The 20,821-nt window shown below is 35.8% G+C and overlaps 3 protein-coding genes across 3 annotated transcripts; 1 reads left to right on the forward strand and 2 right to left on the reverse strand.

Annotated features, from left to right (window-relative positions):
• Positions 1 to 584: 584 nt before the first annotated feature.
• On the reverse strand, positions 585 to 4,228 carry LOC105766835 (glutamate receptor 2.6-like). Its single transcript, XM_052630975.1, has 4 exons — positions 3,977 to 4,228; positions 2,025 to 3,325; positions 1,637 to 1,934; positions 585 to 1,549 (listed from the first exon to the last, which is right to left on the reverse strand). The coding sequence occupies exons 2-4, from the start codon at positions 2,322 to 2,324 to the stop codon at positions 1,092 to 1,094; spliced, it is 1,056 nt and encodes a 351-aa protein (XP_052486935.1). The 5' UTR covers positions 2,325 to 3,325; positions 3,977 to 4,228; the 3' UTR covers positions 585 to 1,091.
• A 4,584-nt stretch (positions 4,229 to 8,812) lies between these two features.
• LOC105769230 (ABSCISIC ACID-INSENSITIVE 5-like protein 5) lies at positions 8,813 to 11,798 on the forward strand. The gene is made up of 4 exons (XM_012589714.2): positions 8,813 to 10,401; positions 10,952 to 11,023; positions 11,120 to 11,149; positions 11,445 to 11,798. The coding sequence occupies exons 1-4, from the start codon at positions 9,307 to 9,309 to the stop codon at positions 11,517 to 11,519; spliced, it is 1,272 nt and encodes a 423-aa protein (XP_012445168.2). The 5' UTR covers positions 8,813 to 9,306; the 3' UTR covers positions 11,520 to 11,798.
• Positions 11,799 to 12,044: 246 nt separating this feature from the next.
• LOC105769229 (THO complex subunit 5B) lies at positions 12,045 to 16,446 on the reverse strand. Its single transcript, XM_012589713.2, has 8 exons — positions 16,118 to 16,446; positions 15,720 to 16,010; positions 15,220 to 15,556; positions 14,519 to 14,856; positions 14,156 to 14,412; positions 13,224 to 13,821; positions 13,019 to 13,147; positions 12,045 to 12,741 (listed from the first exon to the last, which is right to left on the reverse strand). Exons 1-8 carry the CDS (start codon positions 16,343 to 16,345, stop codon positions 12,475 to 12,477), a joined length of 2,445 nt encoding a protein of 814 aa, XP_012445167.1. The 5' UTR covers positions 16,346 to 16,446; the 3' UTR covers positions 12,045 to 12,474.
• Between the last annotated feature and the right edge of the window lie 4,375 nt (positions 16,447 to 20,821).

Consider the following 20,821-nt stretch of genomic DNA (forward strand, 5'->3'; position numbering starts at 1 on the left):
GTGTTATATGTGCGCGTGAATTGTACGAGTTCTGGTTTTAAAATAAACGGTGGAGCGGTGGGTGGGAACGTGAAAAATGAGTTTGGCGGAGAAATGAATTCGCGTGGAGTGGAGGAAAAAGGAGATTGACGTTGACGCGCGTGGGTTAGGCGAGCGGAAGAAGGGGATGAATTTGGTATGATCGATCCCAACTCGACATCCGACATGGTCCTGGAATGGCCTCTGACTCTGCCATGTTGTGTGCGTCAAAATGCTTCAATTTAGCAGCAACATGCCACGTGGTTTTTCTGAAAAGGCCTAATTCTACGTTTAATCACAGTAATAAAAGTTATGCATCAATTCCTCTATTTCTAATCTATTTTTAATTTCAGTAACAAAAAAAGAAGGAATTTTGTAATTATGTTATCGCTCCATACTTTGTTTCTTAGAAAATAATTTTACTTTAAAAAAAAAAGTTGCACCTAACTACAGCTTAACCGGAACAAAATAGCAAGTATTTCTTTACAAGTTTATTAACTCAATGTATCTTTTACCTTAATATTCGGAAAGATTCTCGTATGAAAAAGAAAAATAAATGAAAATGATTGATATTAATTACTTTTATTCACAAAAAAGACATGGATATATATATGTACAGTAATGTTTCTGAAATTTCCAACTAGATGTTAATTTCTGCCATTAAAATATTAGCTTGACTATTTGTTTGGCGGATGGGATTTCCCTAGAAGAACCGAAATTCGACAAATTGGGTACAATTTGTGAGAAATGTAAATGCACATGTTCGGAGTCCATTTAGCTTGGCCCGTATGAAATGTTGGTGTCTTCTTGCCAGGCGCACGGTAGCCACTAGGAAAGCAAAGGCTGAGTTTCCACCTGATACAAAAAACAGGCCAGCGACTGGGCGAGGACCTAAGCTTGAGCTTAATCCGTCGCTCACGCCCGTAGATTGTGAACATGAGTTGTTAGAGATGAGCAAATATTCTTCCAATCGCGGCATTTCTCCATTTTCCATCACTTTTAGGATTGCCTCCGAAAACTCAAATGCCAAACGAGAACCTTTCGGGAACACCCAAAGCAGACAAAAATATATTTTACAAAAGATTCATCAATGGAAAATCGACGGTATATGGAAAGTGGTAGGAATTAATTACAAAGCCAAAACCACCAAGCTTGAAGGTAGGTCCTGTCATGGTGAACCCTTTACAGTACTTGGCAAGGAAGACTTTTGCATGAGGCACAACAAAGAAAGCAGCTTGAATATCTCCATTTCTAAAGGCATCCGGATAGTCATTAATGGAATCGATTTTCCTAATGTTCTTTGGCTTAAAACCCAACACATTGATCAAATACCCAACGATAAATGAATTCCTATTACATCCAACGCTTGCATTTGTTCTCAAAAGTGTGTCAATGTCTGAAACAGATGGTTGGAGGTGTGAGATTGTCAACATGGAGGTAAGACTTGCGGTGAAGCCTGCCGATATTATTAGAATTGCAAACAACCATGGGGCCAGCACAATTCTAGATAAATTGCTCCTTAATGGTTCTCCTGCATGTGATCATATATCTCAGACTTCTCTAATGAAGCTAAATGGAACATATTTATAAAACTTAAATGACTTTTAACTGAGCTTACTGTGTTCAAAGAATAAAACAGTGACAGAGAACCAAAGTACTGCCCCAAACCTCGTGAGATCGGGGTTCTCCGCATGTTCAATTAGCCAAATAACAAATCCTATGAAAGTATGCATTGCTATAGTTATCAGCCACATTCTCCTTGTAAATGTCTCCAAGAACACCCACTGTTCTTTTGACTTGTCTGGTTTTGCAGTCACTACCATAATAAGTCCGGATTCAAGGTATGGCTGTGAAAACTCTGCGTATTGATATCGATATGCCATTATTTCTGTATCTCCAACTGCTGCATCTAAGTCCTACCAAGTTTACATGAATCTATCAGTGTTCACCAAGCACAGTTGGAAGATTATAGATAGCTATAGCATAGTGAAAGGAAGAAACCTGACCTTGCTATAGACTTGTTCCACCATATCATCATATGAGCCGTAAAACGGAACGAGCACGTAAGGTAATCGATAAGGAAGGCGTTTGACAACAGCTTCAAACACTTCAACTGAGAATCCTGTGACATATGAACCATTAATGCCTTGGTCGTAACTCACTTTAACGAACAGATTAAAAGCTCCCCTGGCAGGAACCCCAATTTTCAGTGGCTTGTCCTCGTCAAATTCAAAAGAAGTCCATCCCTTTGGAACAGTTTGTAAGCCGCCAGGCCAATAAATCGGGCCTAATTCTTTCATGGTCATGTTGCCAAACGTAGTGTTCTCTCCTTCATGTTTGTTGGAGTTTTCCGTGAACCCGGATTGTGGTTACCAAATTGCAACCTCTCTGTAGCTTTTACCTACCACATTAATGACCTGAAAGGTAGGAAGATGTTTCAATAATGTGGTATTTCTGAATCTTATTCTTCCGCTTAAACCTTCAAAGTTACTTGATAACATTTGTTTAAACAATTCTTTGGATGTGGCATTAGCTGGTGATTTGTCCATGGCTTCAGCAATTGTCCAAGCTGCATCATAAGCTCGCAGGGCATAAATACTTGGGTTCGAAAACTCTTCTTCTTCAGCGTATCTTGTCCCGTAGTGCTTTCAGAATTTTGTTTTGAACCGTCTAAAAGACTTGCTAGAGTCGATGAACCTGGTTCTGAAACCGAGCACGCCTTGCATGTTATAAAGAGCTGAAGAATCAATAGAATCAAGAAGGCTGGCGATTTCATCACCGACAATCCATACATATCCTTTTTCCATCATACACATTTGCTTAGCCTTCTCGAAAAGCGAGATAGCGAACCGTATAGAGGACTGTACTCGAATGAAGACCCTGTTGCTATTGCTCCTCAGTTTCCTGAGCTCTTGTTCGATGGCACCATTATGTTCCGAGACAGATGATTGAGAAGGGAAAGATAAATGATGATCAATCTCTGAACCAACAACTCTAAGTGAGTCAGAAAGCAGAGTTATAACAGAATCAGTAATAAAATCATTGTTATCTTGGTAAATTACAGTCACTTTTCTCCATCGGAAGTAGTTTACGATGGCAGCAATGCATTGTATGTTGACCTTGATGTCATTAGCCATTTAGAGGAAGAAGGGCAACTGGTATGTTGGTAAGATGGATGGTGAAGAAGTTAGGGATATAATAGGCATATCCCTGGTGGCCTTTTCGATTTCAGATACTAGAGTTGCTTCTGGCGGTGTAATTGTTCCGATGATTGCTTCCACTTCTTCGCTACCAATGAGCTCCAACGCTGCAGTAGATGTAGTATTTAAATTGTGTTATAGCTATGGTCAAGAACTCAGTAGTATCAAAGCTCCAAATTACATACTTGCTTACATGGTATGAGACGATTGGATAACATGTAATTGTCCTAACTTAGCGCAACAACCCCTGATGATAATCAAAAGTCACCAAACCCAAATCCATCCAAACACCAGGGTTTTGAAACACGAGTTTAAATATCGTTACAACAATTGAATTTTATTTAATTTATATTTAAATAATAAAAATAATTTAACTAAGATTCTAAATAAGAGTTATTAATTATTTTTATTTATTTGAATTTTTAAAATATTTATGAAAAAACAAAAACGTCACTAAATAGGAAATTAAAATCTATATAAGTAAAAAACTCAAAACTTAAAATTAGCTTGAAAAAATCAAACACAATTCTAATAACCTAACCAACAACATGTTGATCCTCACATACCCCAATAATAAGTATATTTATCAGACTAATAAGCGCTCTTCTCTTACTGACTTAAGTATGGTATTGGACCCATAGTTTTTGTTTTTTCTTGCAAGCCCAAATTTCTCATAATCTAGCGAAACCAACCATCCTTGACGTAATTTTATGTGCTAAAGAGGAAGCAATGCAGTTTAGGATATTAAAATGATTTACCAGAAGAAGCTGCTCGAGCTGAGCTTCCTTGACCAAGTTAAATGATGAAAATCCTGGACGGCCATTTCCATTGCTATTCCCTGCTCCCGTCATGTTTCATTGGCGCATTCCCCCTCATCTTTGCCATTTGATTCAGCGATTGCTCTCATTATTAATAGCAAAAGCAGGAGGAAATATGAGATTCGAGACATACTGTTCAAGTCTTCGCACACCTTTTCTTTCTGAAGGAGAAAGATAAAGGAAGTCTGGGTTGTGGATATTAATCTAGCGTATGCTGAAGGGCGATTCAACGCTAGAATTAGTATTACTCTTTACGAAAATGACTTGACATTGACGCTCCACACAGGTTTTTCTTCCTTTTGGCATTTCTTCATTACGCCAGGACCAATATCATTTTGAATCCTTTGACCAAAAATTACAAAGCAAACATTCTTAATCAAATCCAAGTTGTGATACTTGCCGATTAACATATGGAACGGTAATACTCTACTTACTTGCGTGAATAAAATATTCATTAATAAATTTTATAAATAAAAATTCATCATTCAACAAATCTAAAATAAATAAAGAAAAAATGATCTCATACGTTAAACACTAATATTATACACAACAAAATCAATCATAATGTAACAGCGGAAATAATAAATTTCAAAGAAATATATTTATAATGAAGTAATGTTCAAAATTATCCCTCTGATTTAAGTGGGTGTTTGGTACTTTCCCATATTATGATTTGAATGGAATGTAATTGATGAGAATATTTGGAAAGTATTAACTAAAATTTGGAGAAGTTACATTAACACATTTGATATATTCAGCACTTTCCTAAGAATGTAATATTACTTTATAAAATTACATTTATTAAATAAAAGATAATATTCATGTATTTTAATATTTTCAATCATCTTTATTCTTAACAAATATTTGAATTAAATATTTAATAATAATATCTTATGAACCAATATTGAATTAATCCACCATGTATGTTTTTTTACTATATTATGTTATTAGCCTCTATATTTTATCAAAGTTGTGGATTTAGTCCATGTCTTTTCGGATTTCAAAATGTCAGTCATCATCAGGCGGTAACTATTAAATTCATTAAGTTTTGCTATTTCCAAAATCTATTGCGAGAAACATATTACCATATGTGTAATGTCATGTCAACTTGTTATTTCCACTATTAGTCATTAAAAATATCGTTAACGATTAATGATTGTTATTTGAATTAAAACTGAAATTTTAAAATTCGAAATGTATCGAGATTTAAAATAATCCAATTGGAGAATATGGAGTAAATCTACAACTATGTGCATAATACAATGCTAGTAATTGCACTGAACCAAATGAACTTAACTGCTATTGATTGGGGTAGGATTAAAATTTTAAAATTCAAAAGTACAAGGACTAAATTTGATCAAGTTAAAATATAGGGACTAAATCCATAATCTCTACAAATTACAGGGACTAATAATATTATTTAACCATTATTTTCTCACGTTTTGATTCAGCCTGTTACATGAATACATTCAAAAACAAATTACATATTAACTCACTTAAAATTGTATTAATACTAAATTTGATATCAATAAAAATATTTTTAAAAATATTTACTTAATGACACTATATATGTATAACTTGTTTAAAAGAGGATTTACTTTGAAGCTATAGATACTAGAGAATGAGAGAACAAGCAAGAACTGTGTTTTTCTGTTCTCTCTTTTTTACTATGAATAAGTACAAGTGAAGAAAAATTATTTTTATGTGAATCACTTCCTATTATTTATCAACCCAAGGTCCAGTATTTGGCCCAAATAAATAAACAAAACAAGAAGAAGAGCAAAATAAGCAAAAACAAAAGGCGGGCAACCTGTACCAAGAATCGTTCTCTCACAATCTATTTTGTCAGCTGAGATTTGCGCTTGCCAAAACACTTCATATTTTTCATATGCGTTTTTCATGTCACAATCATATAGTGTATTGGAGAATGAAATTTGACTGATAAAATTTTGTTGAAAGGTAGAGGGATGGAAGTTTCAGATTAGTACCCCCTCTCCCTTTCCTCAATTCATCAGGAAACTATAGAGCACTTATTTTGGGAACGTCTAATCTCTAAATAATGGTGGTCAGCAGCAGTGTTCGCTAACTCCCCTAATTTACCAACTAGATTGGGCAGTTGGAGAAACTGGGATTTAACCTCCAATGCTTGGTTCCATAGTCCAAAAATTCCTTGGACTATGATCGTTTCTTGTATGACGCGGGAAATTTGGCTCCGATGAAATGCTTTGGCTTTTTGGGGCAATCCACAATTAATGCGATTACTCGAGCTGTTGAAGGACCTGGAGAGTTCTTTGCCCTCTCACCATAACACCTCTACCATCCTTTGTCCCGGTGGCTTGGAAGACCCCCTTAAGAGGATGGTACAAACTTAATAAAGACGGCTCCCACCTAGGACAATGGAGCAATCAGAGTTGTGGGCCTTCAGGGATGGTCTCTTGATGACTAGAGACTTCAACATTAGCAACTTATACATGAAAGTAGATGCAACTACTATCATACATTTCTATGTCTAATAAAGAGAATGCATTTAATTATTTCTCGTCCTGACTGTTATGACTTCTAAGACCCTTGAGTATGTTTTTAGGGAAAACTGCCGATACTCCAGCACGACCTCCCTTAATGTATTTTAGTTTTTTTTTTTTTTAACCTGTGTTTGACCAACAGCAGGTTAGAATGTAGAAAAGTTGATGAATTTATGCTTAGTTTTAGATAGAGATTTATGATGGGAATTTCTAGTCTGTTATCATGACATTTTATATTGTCAAATGTATGGAGGATCCTCCATGACTTTTGATACGTGTGTTTCGGAATTCTCTTGGGATTGATTTTGTGTGGGATTAGTTTTCTTATGTTTAGACATGTGGAAGTTTGCAATACGGATTGCTTTCATCACCTCTATGTGGCAGGTAGGACAACCCATTCGATATTGAGTAAATTCCCCATGTATATATGTATTTGTTAAGTTCTTTTGTGGTATAAAATTATAAAGCCCAGTAGTAAATGAACCCCCCAAAAAAAAACGCAGGTAGTATAATTAAGTGCCGGATGTAGTTACTGGAAAAGCATATTCCTAAAATAGTAAACCATCTCTGCTAAATGGCTTTGACACACCCTTAATTCATGATACATCACTGGATTTCACCATTTGCTCTGCTGCTGCTCTGTCCCTCTCAACACATAAACGCGGCCATGTGCACACACTCATGCTGCTTAGACTGCACCTTGTCTTTCTTAAAAACGGAGGATATGCCAGTCAGCCTTTGCATAGTGAATTGCATATCTGTCCCATTTACTTCTTCACTATCATCATTTTAGCTCTTCCTGATTGTTTTACCATTAGGTAGGGGCATTAGGTGTTGGCATACCAAGCTTTCACCTCGGCTAATCGCTAATCATTGCCAATTAACATATGCACCTCTCATTTTCATGAAACTTTCCACTTATAGGTGAAAAGTAGAGAAAGGGTTTGTCGTTTTTAATTCCGACAATGAAACAATATTTTAATGAATTGGGTAGTTCACTTCAAAGTATGGAACAAGACATCCAAGTATTTATTACCAATACAAAACCATATCTTATGTTATAAAATTCTGCTTTTCTCTTCTCTTTCTTTGCCTTCAATTTAGGTATATATATGTGTATATATATATATATAAAATAAAGAGTTTTTTGTCTTTTACTTACATGGTATCACTCCACAATCAAACATCCTTAGTCATGTTACAGAGATAGCTGAATTAGAAAGGTATTTATTTCTTGACTAAAAATTAGGTGAATTCTTGTTTGTAGTTTCTGTTATAGGTAAATTGTTGCCACATCTTATCTCATCAACCATCATGCTTTTGCCTTTGATTTGAACTAATCAAATACAAAAATGGGATCCTCTTGGCCACACACGAACTCAGAAGACAAGGTGCTATTTCTTAGGTAAATAACCTGTCTTTTAGTAGCTTAGTTTTATATGTTTCGTCTTTTTGGTGGCTTACTTCATACTCAATTATATGTAGAAATATGAATCTCGTCCAAGCTAAGAGCTAATAATATTTGACGTCACACTTCCTTTTTTCTATTTTGTAAGAAAAAAGAAAAAGGTATGAAGAAAATTATAAAGAAGTAATATTTTTACTATATTAAACATTAAACAATATGTTATCCAAAAACCAAAATCAATGCTTTATAACGAAAATTTAATTTATTAATTATTTTTAATTCATAAAATTCAACGCTTTATCACGGGTATGAAGACGCCAGCCCGAATCTCATGTAATAAAGGAACAAATAAAAATTATTGGCTTGATCGGGGCTATGAAAAAAAAAGGGGGGGGGGAATAAACATCACGCAAACATGCTGTTTAGACGAAAATACCCCCGGAATCCAATTCAACGCCTGCCCATTACTCTTCTTTAGCTATTTCTCTCTTGTCGGCGCTATCCAACTAACAATACCACTACAATCCAAAACCAAACCAAACCAACCAAAAGAGTTCAATCACTGCACGCAACGTGGACGGTCCAGATCGTCCCACTTTTCGACTTATGATTGGTCAGAGCTTACATCACAATCCTCCTACCCCTACTCTATTGGTCCACGTCTCCCCACAAAAATTATTTAAAACAGTCCTGCAAGAAAAAAACTTATATATTTAATGTCTTAAAAGGGAAAATGAAAAAGACAAATCAACACTTGGCGCTTCCACGACGCCCCAAACGCCGTCCACAGAAGCAACCAGAAGCACAAATTATATTAAACCTAAAAAACAAGGTGAAATATATTACCTTTTTTAATTTCTCTCTCTAACTTTAGCACTGTGTTTCTTTGTCTCTCTAGCTAGCTATAGCCCATTCTTCTCTTTGCCGTGTTCCACTTTTTTATTTCATTTAGAAAATTGGTTTTCTTTTGAATAATTAATCGACTCATATGTAGTATCTGATTTTTTAATTTTTTGCGGGTGTGGCTTGTTAAATTTCTTGAGCACATTGGAATGTTAGGTGTTACTAGCACTTGCAGAACAAAAAAAGAAAGAGTTGGTCTTTACATCCCCTTTTGTGTTCATGTTTTTTTTATTGTTTTTCTTAGCTAAAGAATTACTGTATAGATCTTGATTTTTGGGTTTTTCCTTCTTCTTTTTTCAACGTGTACTTCCCAAATATAGAAATATGTAAATCTTTCAAACTGCATGGGATTTATTTTCATTGAAGTAGTAGTTAAGGACTTTTATATAGCATAGTTTTTAGGATCATTTCTTTGACACTATTCTATACAGATTTTAATGGGGACTAACATGAACTTTGGAAGTAACCCACCGCCGTCAGGTGATGGCGGCGGGAACAAACCGCCGGGCAATAACCTGCTAACTAGACAGCCGTCAATCTATTCTCTAACCTTTGATGAGTTTCAAAGCACTATGGGTGGAATAGGCAAAGATTTTGGGTCAATGAACATGGATGAATTGTTGAGGAACATTTGGAGTGCTGAAGAAATTCAAACAATGGCGTCTTCCGGTGGTGTCCTAGAGGGAAATGGAGGGTTACAAAGGCAAGGCTCTTTGACTCTGCCAAGAACACTTAGCCAGAAAACAGTTGATGAAGTCTGGAAAGATATTTCAAAGGAGTATTCATTGGGGAAAGACGGTATTGGAGGTGGAGGAGGCACTAATAATATGCCACAAAGGCAGCAAACTTTAGGAGAGATGACTTTAGAGGAGTTTTTGGTGAGGGCTGGTGTGGTAATAGAGGATACCCAATTGGCTGGGAAGGTTAATAATGAGGGGTTCTTTGGTGGGAATAATACTGGTTTTGAAATTGGGTTTCAACAAGGTGGTAAAGGTCCAAATTTGATGGGAACTAGGATTCCTGATGGTGGTAACCAAATTAATATTCAGGCTTCCAATTTGCATCCTAACGTTAATGGAGTTAGATCAAACCAGCACCAGTTGGCTCAGCAGCACCAACACCAACAACCAATCTTTCCTAAGCAAACAGGGGTGGGATATGGAGCTCAGATACCTTTACAAAGTGGTGGTCAGTTGGGGAGTCCTGGAATTCGGAGTGGAATGCATGGGATTGGGGATCAGGGAATAAGTAATGGTCTGATTCAGGCAGGTGCACTGCAAGGTGGAGGGATGGGGATGGTTGGTTTAGGAGGGGCGGTAGGTGTTGCGACCGGATCACCTGCTAACCAGGTTTCGTCAGATGGGATTGGGAAGAGCAGTGGAGATACTTCATCAGTTTCCCCAGTTCCTTATGTGTTTAATGGAAGCATGAGGGGTAGGAAATACAGTGCGGTGGAAAAGGTTGCTGAGAGGAGGCAAAGGAGAATGATAAAGAACAGAGAATCAGCTGCAAGATCACGAGCTCGCAAGCAGGTGAATCTATTCTCTAGGTTACTCAAATTCGTTTAGCTACTCAATGAAACTTCTGTTTGAAATTTTATGCTTTTCGAGTTGATTAAAACGTAACCCACATTAAATTTCCAAAGTTGAGAAATCAGAATTACCATCCCACCCATTTTCCTCTTGTTGTGGCTTAATGAGTTTTATCAGTCATTGACCTTCTGCTCATATTATCTGTGACTTGGTGCGTACCGAAACTTCATGGAATATTTATGCTGCAGTATGGTAATTTTGATAGCCATCTGACATGACATGGGAAGTTTTACTGGCTAAATGGAGCATTTGTTTAACAACATGGGAGGTTTGAAGCTGTGTATCGTATAAGAACCTAAAAAAACCCTTTAATTGAGGTTGACATTCTTGACCTTATTGATTTTGGTATAACTATTATCAAGCAAACCGGTTGTATCCCATGGTGGCTTTTAACCAGTGAAATTATTGTTGTCTCAAATATATGCATTGAAGTTTCTTAAATTTTTTTTTTTTTTTGGGGGGGGGGGGCGCCGGGGGGGTTCTCTGCTAGGCTTATACAATGGAATTGGAAGCAGAAGTTGCAAAGCTAAAAGAGGAGAATCAAGAATTGCGGAAGAAACATGTATTTTACTTTTCTTTCTTTCAATGCACCCCCTTATCATTTGCACACAATAGTACTTATACATTCTCTTATCGTCTGTACTTTGGTTGTTTGCAGGCAGAAATCATGGAAATGCAGAAAAATCAGGTGATGAAGTTGTCTTTGGCACCTCTGTTTTTATTTATATACTAACAACTTAAGTTATACCCTCCTCAAACACCATGAAGCATCGTTATTTGCATAATCTTACACCATGTACTCTACTTCACTACTTGGTTTACTTTTGAAAGCATTCTTAAGTGCACAATCCACGTGAGCTGTAAATTTTTCTTTTGCCCTATTAAATATTATGACCGACCTTACTAGAAAATGTGCTTTGAACTTGGCAACCTTTGAATGTTCTATATTCTAAAATCATGCTTAAATTCTTCGACTGCCATAGGTCATTGAGATGGTGGATATGCAACAAGGAGCTAAGAAGCGATGCCTACGAAGAACCCAGACCGGTCCTTGGTGAAAGTAAATCATGTTTACGAAGAAGCCTGTGATTCGTGGTTAAATTATGCGTGGCAGGTAGTTGTACATATTTAAGTGGCAAGGATGGTTGTTCTATCTTTAGGTTTGGAGTGATGAATTAGTGCTGTAGCCTGTAGTGTAGAATAAGGATCTTCCAATATTTGCAATAATTTTTTTCCTGCTCCCACAAGGATGATGGTTCATTTAGTTACACCATATCTGTAAATTTCCGAATATCCCCAACATCAATTGAACTAATTTGAGTTTATTTCATGAAAAAGCATGGTCCATTTAGTTAATGCGATGCCCAGTACATGTTCATCAGAGGATCATGATCTGAATTTTTTCATCTTGGCCGGTTGGATCGTGCTATGCATAGGCTTTTATTCTCTTTTACTAAACCATCGTCTCTCGGCAGAAGTAACCAATGAAAATACCCAATCTCTGTTCTTTGGGCCGTTGATGGCTCAACGAAGAGAAATACATGCAATAACGATCGGGGGAGGGGTGTAATTCAGCATACAGCTTAGAAAACATGCCTGTTCATAATTTTATCGATATGCCCTAAATTCAAAAACCAATTAAAACATAATCGCAAATCGATAAATAAGAGCACTAGACATACCTTACGGTTCAACATTATGAAAAAACAAATTGATGATAATCGCGGTGACCTCAGCCCCCAAGGCCACATCCGACATTAATACAGCTTGCTAATCAAAGGCTGAGCCCCTTCTTTTTGAGTTTAGCAAGTCAAGGGAATCAGATCCACTTTGAAACAACTCCTTTCAAGTTGCCATAGCAACCTTACCTTCACTAGTAGATTCACTGTTTTAGTTGCACAAAAGGATCAACCTGGTCCTTTTTTTGGGTTAAAAATCCATCTCCAAGTTACTTCCTCTGTGGCCGTACAGCAAGATAGCATCATTACATCCAAATCATGATATACTTTAATTCTAAAAAGGATAGCCAGTAGTGCATTCCATGTCCTTCCAGGATATCATTTTCCGACGATCCCTTCCCCTGAATGATCTGGCGAGAAGCCTACCACTAACAGGTTTACACAATCCAACATCAATCACAGAACTACTCTTCCTCTTCTCGGAAGATGGAGTTGCCTCATCCATGTAATAGTCAAACAACATAGCAAGACAGTAGACTTGATGTGATAATGTATAGTTTTCATCATCTGGGGGTACCATCTTTAACATATGAAGATTTACCTACAACAATGCAACCAGAGAATGAGAATTTGTCGCACATGCTTAGGGAAGATAGTAGCAGTAGGCTCTCAGGCAATGCAGTTTAAAGTTGTTAGGAGAATAAGAAACTGGTAAAACTTTTTATCATTTCCGAACTTCATGATTCACCATAAGAAGCATGGGCTTGTAATTATGCTACATGTAATGTCATTCCATGTCTACTCCTGGAGAAAATACTCTAATGAATCACAATGCATTATCATGAAAAATAGCTACTTCAGAAATTCTAGTTGCTTACCTCAGCTTCCATAGCACGAACTTCATTCTGCCACCCGGAATAGTCATTCTTGGAAGAACTTTCTCCAGGAGAGTAAAGATTCACAGTAAACAAAGGAGGCCTGAGAGGGTACTCCATGCTGATCTTAATCTGCAACAGTTTAATTTGATGTCAGATTTCCATCTTTAATGAACATGATAAAACAAAACGAAGTAATTATTGACACCTTGGCTTCTAGTTTCATATTGTGTCCAGTTGTGTCCATTTTCCTCGTTAAAAGAAGAACAAATTCCTTGATACCACAGTCAACCCATGATTTTTCAGCTATTTCACAGCACTGAGTAGAAGAAGAGTTTTCAGTCTCTGTCTCTAGGGGCTCATCCACTTCACTATCAGTCTCTAGCATGAAGACACACTCATCGTCATGTTTTTTGAAACTAGGTAATTTTCCCCTACTGCCTGGGGACAAAATGCTCTTCGAAATCAAGGCCAACTGCTTGGAATGGTTAAGACTAGATCCCTTTAGTGGAGTAAGTTTAGCATCATTTGTGACGGATGGAACTGAAAGCAAAGATGGAAGCTCCCCATCTTCCCTAAAACCCTCCAGCTCTTCCTTCGAGATACCAGATCTTCCATCCATATCAACATCCATGGGCTCTTGAACTGGTTCTGAGTCAATAATAGGTTGAGATGAAGCCTCGTTGACTTTGGATCCTACAGATGACCAACTATGCAAACTGCACAAGGGAGTATGCAAGGCCCACGGAACACTTTTACAATTCAGAGCAGGCCATTTAAGCTTCGAAAGTGAATCAAGCTGTTCCCTGTAATTCAATGAAAGAATTCCAAATTTTCAACAAAAACCTACCATACTGAAGACAAAACAAGCTAAGAGAATTCCAACATAGAATAAAACAAATTCCAACACGCAAGATGCATCAAACAAACAAGTTCCATTTAAGGCAGAGAGAGAAATTTGTACTAAACCACAAATTTGGGACTTTATATCATAAAGATGCCAACAAAGACACTAGCACAGGAAATTATATTTTATAACCAAAATATTCAGATTTGACCACATTGTGGAATTCACTCCTATTTGCTTTCTTATTGTTTTCTTCAAGATCCAAACTCCAAACATACAGGACAGTGACTCACGCAAGAGCCAGCTCAGCTTTTATTCGTGAGCGGATTCTTTGCACAACTGTCTGCACTCTGTTCTGCTGGCGATACAATGCAAGACCAGAGATAACAGCTTCACTTTTGGTTTCATTGTTTGAAGCTTCCAGACTATTAAGCAATGGTGAAACCTCAGGTAAGAAATCAATTCCTGCCAAATGCTGGGCCCACTTGTATGGACGTGAAGTTCTCTTTTCATCAAATGTAGCCCCATCACCAATGAAGAGCTTGGCTGACTGCAATATCATTCAGAACAGTCAGTATTACATGAAAAGGAAAGCTTAAAAATGTTAGTGAAGGTAACAGTGAAAGCAGGGCACATAATATCCATCAGACACAAACCTGGTGAGGCAGATCCAGTCCGGTGTCATCAGGAAATAAATTACAGAGGATATAATACTCAGGTCCTTCAGATGATCCTTCAATCCCAACGCAAACAACATTCAACTTTAACAGGTACTCAAACTTCAAAGTAATAAGTTTTGTGGATCCAGGATCAGATGCCTCATCATCATATATGTGTAGGATAATTTTCAGAGGATGAACTTGATAGACTCCCGCCTGATCAATAGCCTCCTTGCTGAGAACCCTCTTTGGTCGTTTTCTCCTCCTCTGTCCATCATCTTCCTCATCTGGTATATCATCCTCCATCCTTGAGCTCTCTATACTATTAGATACGCCTGGCAATTAACAATATCAGTACTTGATTAAAAAAAATTGAAGCCATTTGCTAGCCCAGAACATTTTAGAGGCAGAGTTAAGAAGATAAACTTAAGTAAAATAAGTATCGGAAACATCATAAATAAAATTCTTTGCAGAAATAGACAGGATTAGTTACACTCACACTCCTAGGAGTTTAACCTAACCTAACAAAGTTAATTTCGTTACCAACCCTTATTTTTCAACTTGAATGATCACGCCCATTTGTAATAACCTACTTGTCCATTACCTTGGAGTACAGAAATAACTTTAAAGTACCATCTCAAGAGCTATCAACTATGGTCACTATGCATACAAACAGAAGGAAGATTAGCATTACTCACCATTGTCTTTATTTGCTTGCTGACGGGCAAAAGCCTGAGCATCCTTCAGACTTCCTATGATCTCCAGATCAATATCTTCACCAAATGCTTCCTTCTGGGCCATGAACTGTGAGTAAATCACATAGAGTGGAGGTGGAAGAAGTTCGGCTGAATTATGTTGCTTCAGTTTCTTTGTATGCAAAACACCCAATTGATTCTGAACAGGCAACGATGCTTTCTTAAGGGACTTGAGGTGTGATGGCAGACTCGACAGAAACTTCTTCCGATTGGCTATCATCTCCAGAAGACTTTTCTTCTGTTGTTCCAACTTTTCTAAAAGTTTGCATAGCTCTTTCCTCTGAGAAAGATAATATCCAAACGTTGGCTTAGCAAAGCAGTTTTACCCTAATTCCTTTAAACACGTTATATGCTTTACTAAACACAGTTTTCATAACATCAAAAAAAATAGATAAAGAAAATAATATATTTATCAATTAAGCTTCGATTTAGTTAGCAAATACCTGGAATAACTCATAATTAAGTCTCTTAAGCATCAAATTGTGCGAGCTATCATCAGACAAATTTGAACCCTTAATTTCTTCAGGCGCACCGCCAAAAAACTCCTCCTCGGATACAAGCTCGATATCAGGATACTTAGATTTGAAATCTTTGCAAGTTTTTATAGCTTTCAAATAGTGACTCTTCTCGTACATTAAATTGTGAAGCTGCAGCGTCGTGAAATCAACCGGCGCCTTTGCGCGTTCCGTCTCTGCTTTCACTTTGTCTTCCTCCAACAATATGCTACGATTCGCCTGAAAAATAAAGAAAATCAAAACACGAGGTTTCCATTTCAATTTTTTTTCCTTCTCTAATGGATAAATAGAGATGCGAGGGATAGAGAGGAAGAGACGAAGATAACCTGGCGGAGATTGACGAAGTGAAGGAACATTTGGGTGACCTGTTCTCTGAGCTCGGATTTTGGTTTTTTTTCCTTTTTGACAGAGAGGATTTTGGCGACGACCGCTTCGACCGAGGCTTTGGTTTCTTTAAGCGTATCGTAAGAAGATTTCTGAGGCTTGCGCGGCGGAGCTGGTGACTCTGATCTCTCGTCCACCACCATTCCCTCCTCTATCTCTCCGTCCTCCATCTTCTTGCTTCCCCTCAGCAGCACTCTGCTTCAGTTTTTGGCTACAACAACAAATCCCAAGCAAAAAATCAGCTCCAACTTCGATTTGATTAAAACGGCGATCCCCTTAGTTGTTTCGGCCTTTCTTTGCCTTAGGGTTTGGGTATGTTAAAACTGGGCGCTCGAAGCCCAACTTTTGAGCCCAACATTCTAAAGAGATAAAAATGAAATTTCATTTAAATGTTTTAATAAGTTGATCCAGTGGAGATTCCATCCACTGATCAGCTCATGCATATACTCCAGTGTCTCTTGCAGCCTGACCAGTGGTTTTGTTGTTGTTTCCGCCAACACGGGAGAAGGAAATATCCCTGCCTAAATCACATGAAAACCTATTATCCCCAACCACTGCAAGTATTTCCTAGGGACAAGTGCTGTGCCGTCCTTTATTAAGTTGGAATGTAGCCTGGACTTGTTCAAGGTCTGGCGATCAAGCCTGAAACTCCAACCAAAATATGGGAGTATGTGGGATAAAACTCGAATGATAATTCCTGAAAAATGTTTTTCCACGAAGCGAAGCTTGTTTGGTAATTGACTGACAGTTGATTTGAGCAATTAATTTTATTAGTTGTTGTTTATTTAAAAGTGTTTGATAAAATCTAGTTGAAAGTTAAAAGTTGATATATGTAAAATAACAAACAAAAGATATGACACATTTTATTATTACGTATTTATTTTTTTATAATACTTTAATTTTATTTGGTGAAATTATTGAAATAAAACACTATTATCAATTAATTAAAACATTCATTATGAAAATTAATTAGTAAATATTTTAAAATTTTAAATAAACAAATTTCTTAAGTTCGTTATTTGCAAATATTAATCTTGTGGAAATTGATAAATATTAATAGTGTATCAATATAACTGTACACAATTATGTCATGTTCTTAGTGTATAAATTAGTGATAATTACGTCTCCGAATAAACTTGTCAAGTAACATATTTCAATTAATATAAAGTTACATATAAAGTCATTTTACACAAGTAATTTGAAAATAAATTAAGAGTAAATAAATATTCAATAACATTTGAGAGCATGTGGCAAATGGAGTAATTTTTGAGCAAGTATGGTCAGATATATCATTTCACATATGTCATTCTCAATCAGCTGTGGAAAAAGCTGTTCATCTCTGCATTTTTTGCCTTTGAGGTTTTAGCTTAACAAATTCTTGCAAACATTCATTCACTAAACACTATAATTAGAGGGTTTGACTACTCAATCCTCCGTTTGTGCCTACATCAATTAAAAAAACCCAAAATATCATTTACCAAACACTCCCAAAATTTAAGATTTTTTTTTTTTGGAGTCAAGTAAGAAATTTTTAACCTAAGCCAAAGATTGCCCAATTATATATAATATTTTTTTTAAAAATAATAATTATATTATTTAAATACATGGAAACATTTATGGATTGGTAATTGATATGGAGGAAGTAATTGGTATATGTGAATATATGATTAAACAATATAAATGATTAATGATATTTAGTTAAATGAATGGTGATCTGAATAAGGGAAGCATATGATTTAATAAGATAATTTCATTAGCTTTAAAAAAAAAAGAAGAGAAATGCATTAATAGGTATAAGTGCATGACTAAATTATTACATTACATTAACAGGTATAAAAATTTTGGGGTTTTAGTGGAAGGAATTTTATTTTATTTTTATAAAAATATTTCTTTTCCTTTATTTTTTAGGATTAATTTATCAATTATATAAATTAAAATGTTTCTTATAAGTCTTTTCTTTCCCGTTTCCATCTCTTCTACTAAACGCGAAGTTTTTTTTTTCATGTTTTCTACCCTTCTACTAAACATAAATGTTTTTTTCTTCTTTTTATTAACTTGAGTAGAAACCAAAAACTTCAACAATAACGAAAAAATTCCAACAAATTAGATTTTGGTTTGGGACAGAGTATATATTGGGTGGTGCCGCCTAACAGTGTCGGGAGACCACCAGTGCTACTTGACACATTGACGGTATCACTAATAATTTTTTTTTTTTGGTTTCTCTTTTTTCCCCTAGCAGCCATTTAAAAAAATAATAGTTCTGCTTAACACACCGGCGGCACCTATTAATTTTTTTTCTTTACAACATTTTTTTCTGACACAATTTCTTTTCTCACACTGGTGTCACCTGACAGACCGGCGGCACCATTTTAAAAAAATATTTTTTTCTTCACAATATTTTTTAAACTTTTTTTTAAAGTGGTGCCACCTGACAAACCGGTGGCACCATTAAAAAAAATATTTTTTTAGTTTTTTCTCATTATTTATACTCGTATTTTCACTGGTATTTGGATACATATATGTGAGTGCCTCCTAACACAATGACGACACCAATCAGACATTGTAACAAACAACCCATTTACATAAATAATTCGTCTTCAACTCAATTTCGTAATTAATTACTTTTTTTATATTGTTTTAATAAAAACAACCTTTTTTTTTCTCTAGATGATGAGAGTTTTTTTTTTAATCCTTTTTCTATAATAATTCTTCATTGGCTAAGTAAACACCCAATCAAGGAAAAGGTAGAAGAAGAAGGAGCGACGTGTGAAAAGACAAAAGAAAAAGGTTTTATTTTTAAAATATGTATATATATAACATATGGCAGCACTACATTGGTCTATATTATGACGTCGTTAGATTATTGTAACATTTTTGTGATTGTTCAGGTACCAAATATTTATTGTCCATAGGTACCGAATTAAAAACATTAATGAATGAAGTATACTACATATACCAAACTACATATCAACCCTAGTCAGTCTCATTTAACAGGAGTTCATAAGGATCAAACTTGTGAAGCAATCGGTTTGTAACAATAAATTTTATAGGAGTGGATAATAAATGAAAAAAGAAGGCTAAATTATTGAGATTGCAGTTGGTGGTTACAATTCGTGCTCCATATGCAGGTTTACTATGAATGAGTAAAGCTAGATGCAAGTTAAGGTGCAGGGAAGATTCATGAAATAAGTAAAGTAATAAATATTTAATGTTTAAAGAGATGGGTGAATATGGATGCAACAACTGGATAACCTAGTAATAAACAATTTTAACAAACAGTTGCCAACAACGTGAGAGCATGTGCTTGGTAGGAAGATATTACAGTCATGAGTAGGAATATAAAAATGGTCCCTTTGGAGGTTGGTTTCCAATAGAAAACAGAGATGATGCATGGCCTGGTTTTTCAACTTTTTTCGTGTTATGAAAAGAAGACAAATACCATCTTAAAAGGCAAATCAGATTGGGGTCAATGACTCGAGATACCACGCAATATGAACCAGAAGAAAAATATCCATTCAAATTATTGCTATCTGTGAAGTGTACCACAAAATAATTAATTCGGGCAAAGCGACACCTGAACCTCAACCTCCTCCTCCCATCCATTCTACTCCAAAAAGGGGGTTGGGTCCATTCCTGCTTCAACCAAACACACCTAGCTAACCTCACTCACCAACAATGATAGCAACAACAATGCCGACCAGCACAAATCAATTTATTAAAAGATTAAATATCAAAATATTTGTACTGAAATCTTTTAAATCAGATTATTAATTTTTTGAATGATTAGAATGCATTTTAAAAAAAAATTAAATCACTAATTTTTTAAAGGAATTAAAAGACTGAAACTAAATTATTAATTTCATGAAAAGAGTCAAAATAATAATAATTTTGTCATTATTCAAAAACATGGTTGCTCCTAGCAAAGTATATTATCAAACCGGGTCAGCAAATTTACCAATTTCATCTCATGATATGTGCATATATGTATGTAAGTAGCTAAGTATAAATAGTGAGTACATATCCTTTATGATTTATTAATTAATCGTTTTATCTTTGATTATTAGTTCTTCCGCCATTTTAATAATTTCAGTAAACATTAATTAAAAATTCAGCAGGATATGAGAAAAAGGAAGTGAGGGCTGCGAACTGCTGGCTAATTGCTTTTAGTTTTTTTTCTTTAAATATGTACTTTATACCATTAAAGGTCACATATGCAAGCTAATAGCTTCGAGCTTCGTTGTAGGCCCCCAAGGCTGTGAGAGATGAAGAAAACTGTTAAAATTAAATATCCATGCAAGTTGTAAGCTGAGTAATACTAGTCGGATGAACGAAGATGACAGCTCCAGGTAGTGAGGCAGTTTTTTGCCCACTCAGGATGCAATGCTATGCAAGATTAAACCCTTGTTCATCAAAATTAAAATTTTATTATTTTATCAAAGGACCCCTGCATACTAATCCAAGTCAAATGATAATGTTTGGGCATCTATATAGTACAGTTAATTAATTCGGTGGAACTATGCTTTTTGTCTTTCTTACTTGTATTTGCAACCAACCAATTTAAAGCAGTCAATAACACACATGATTTTTTATTATTATGATATAGTAAAAGTTAAGAGAGGAAGAGAGCTAATTGCGGTGAGTTTCGT

The sequence above is a fragment of the Gossypium raimondii genome, chromosome 5 (assembly GCF_025698545.1).
Source record: "Gossypium raimondii isolate GPD5lz chromosome 5, ASM2569854v1, whole genome shotgun sequence".
NCBI lineage: Eukaryota > Viridiplantae > Streptophyta > Magnoliopsida > Malvales > Malvaceae > Gossypium > Gossypium raimondii.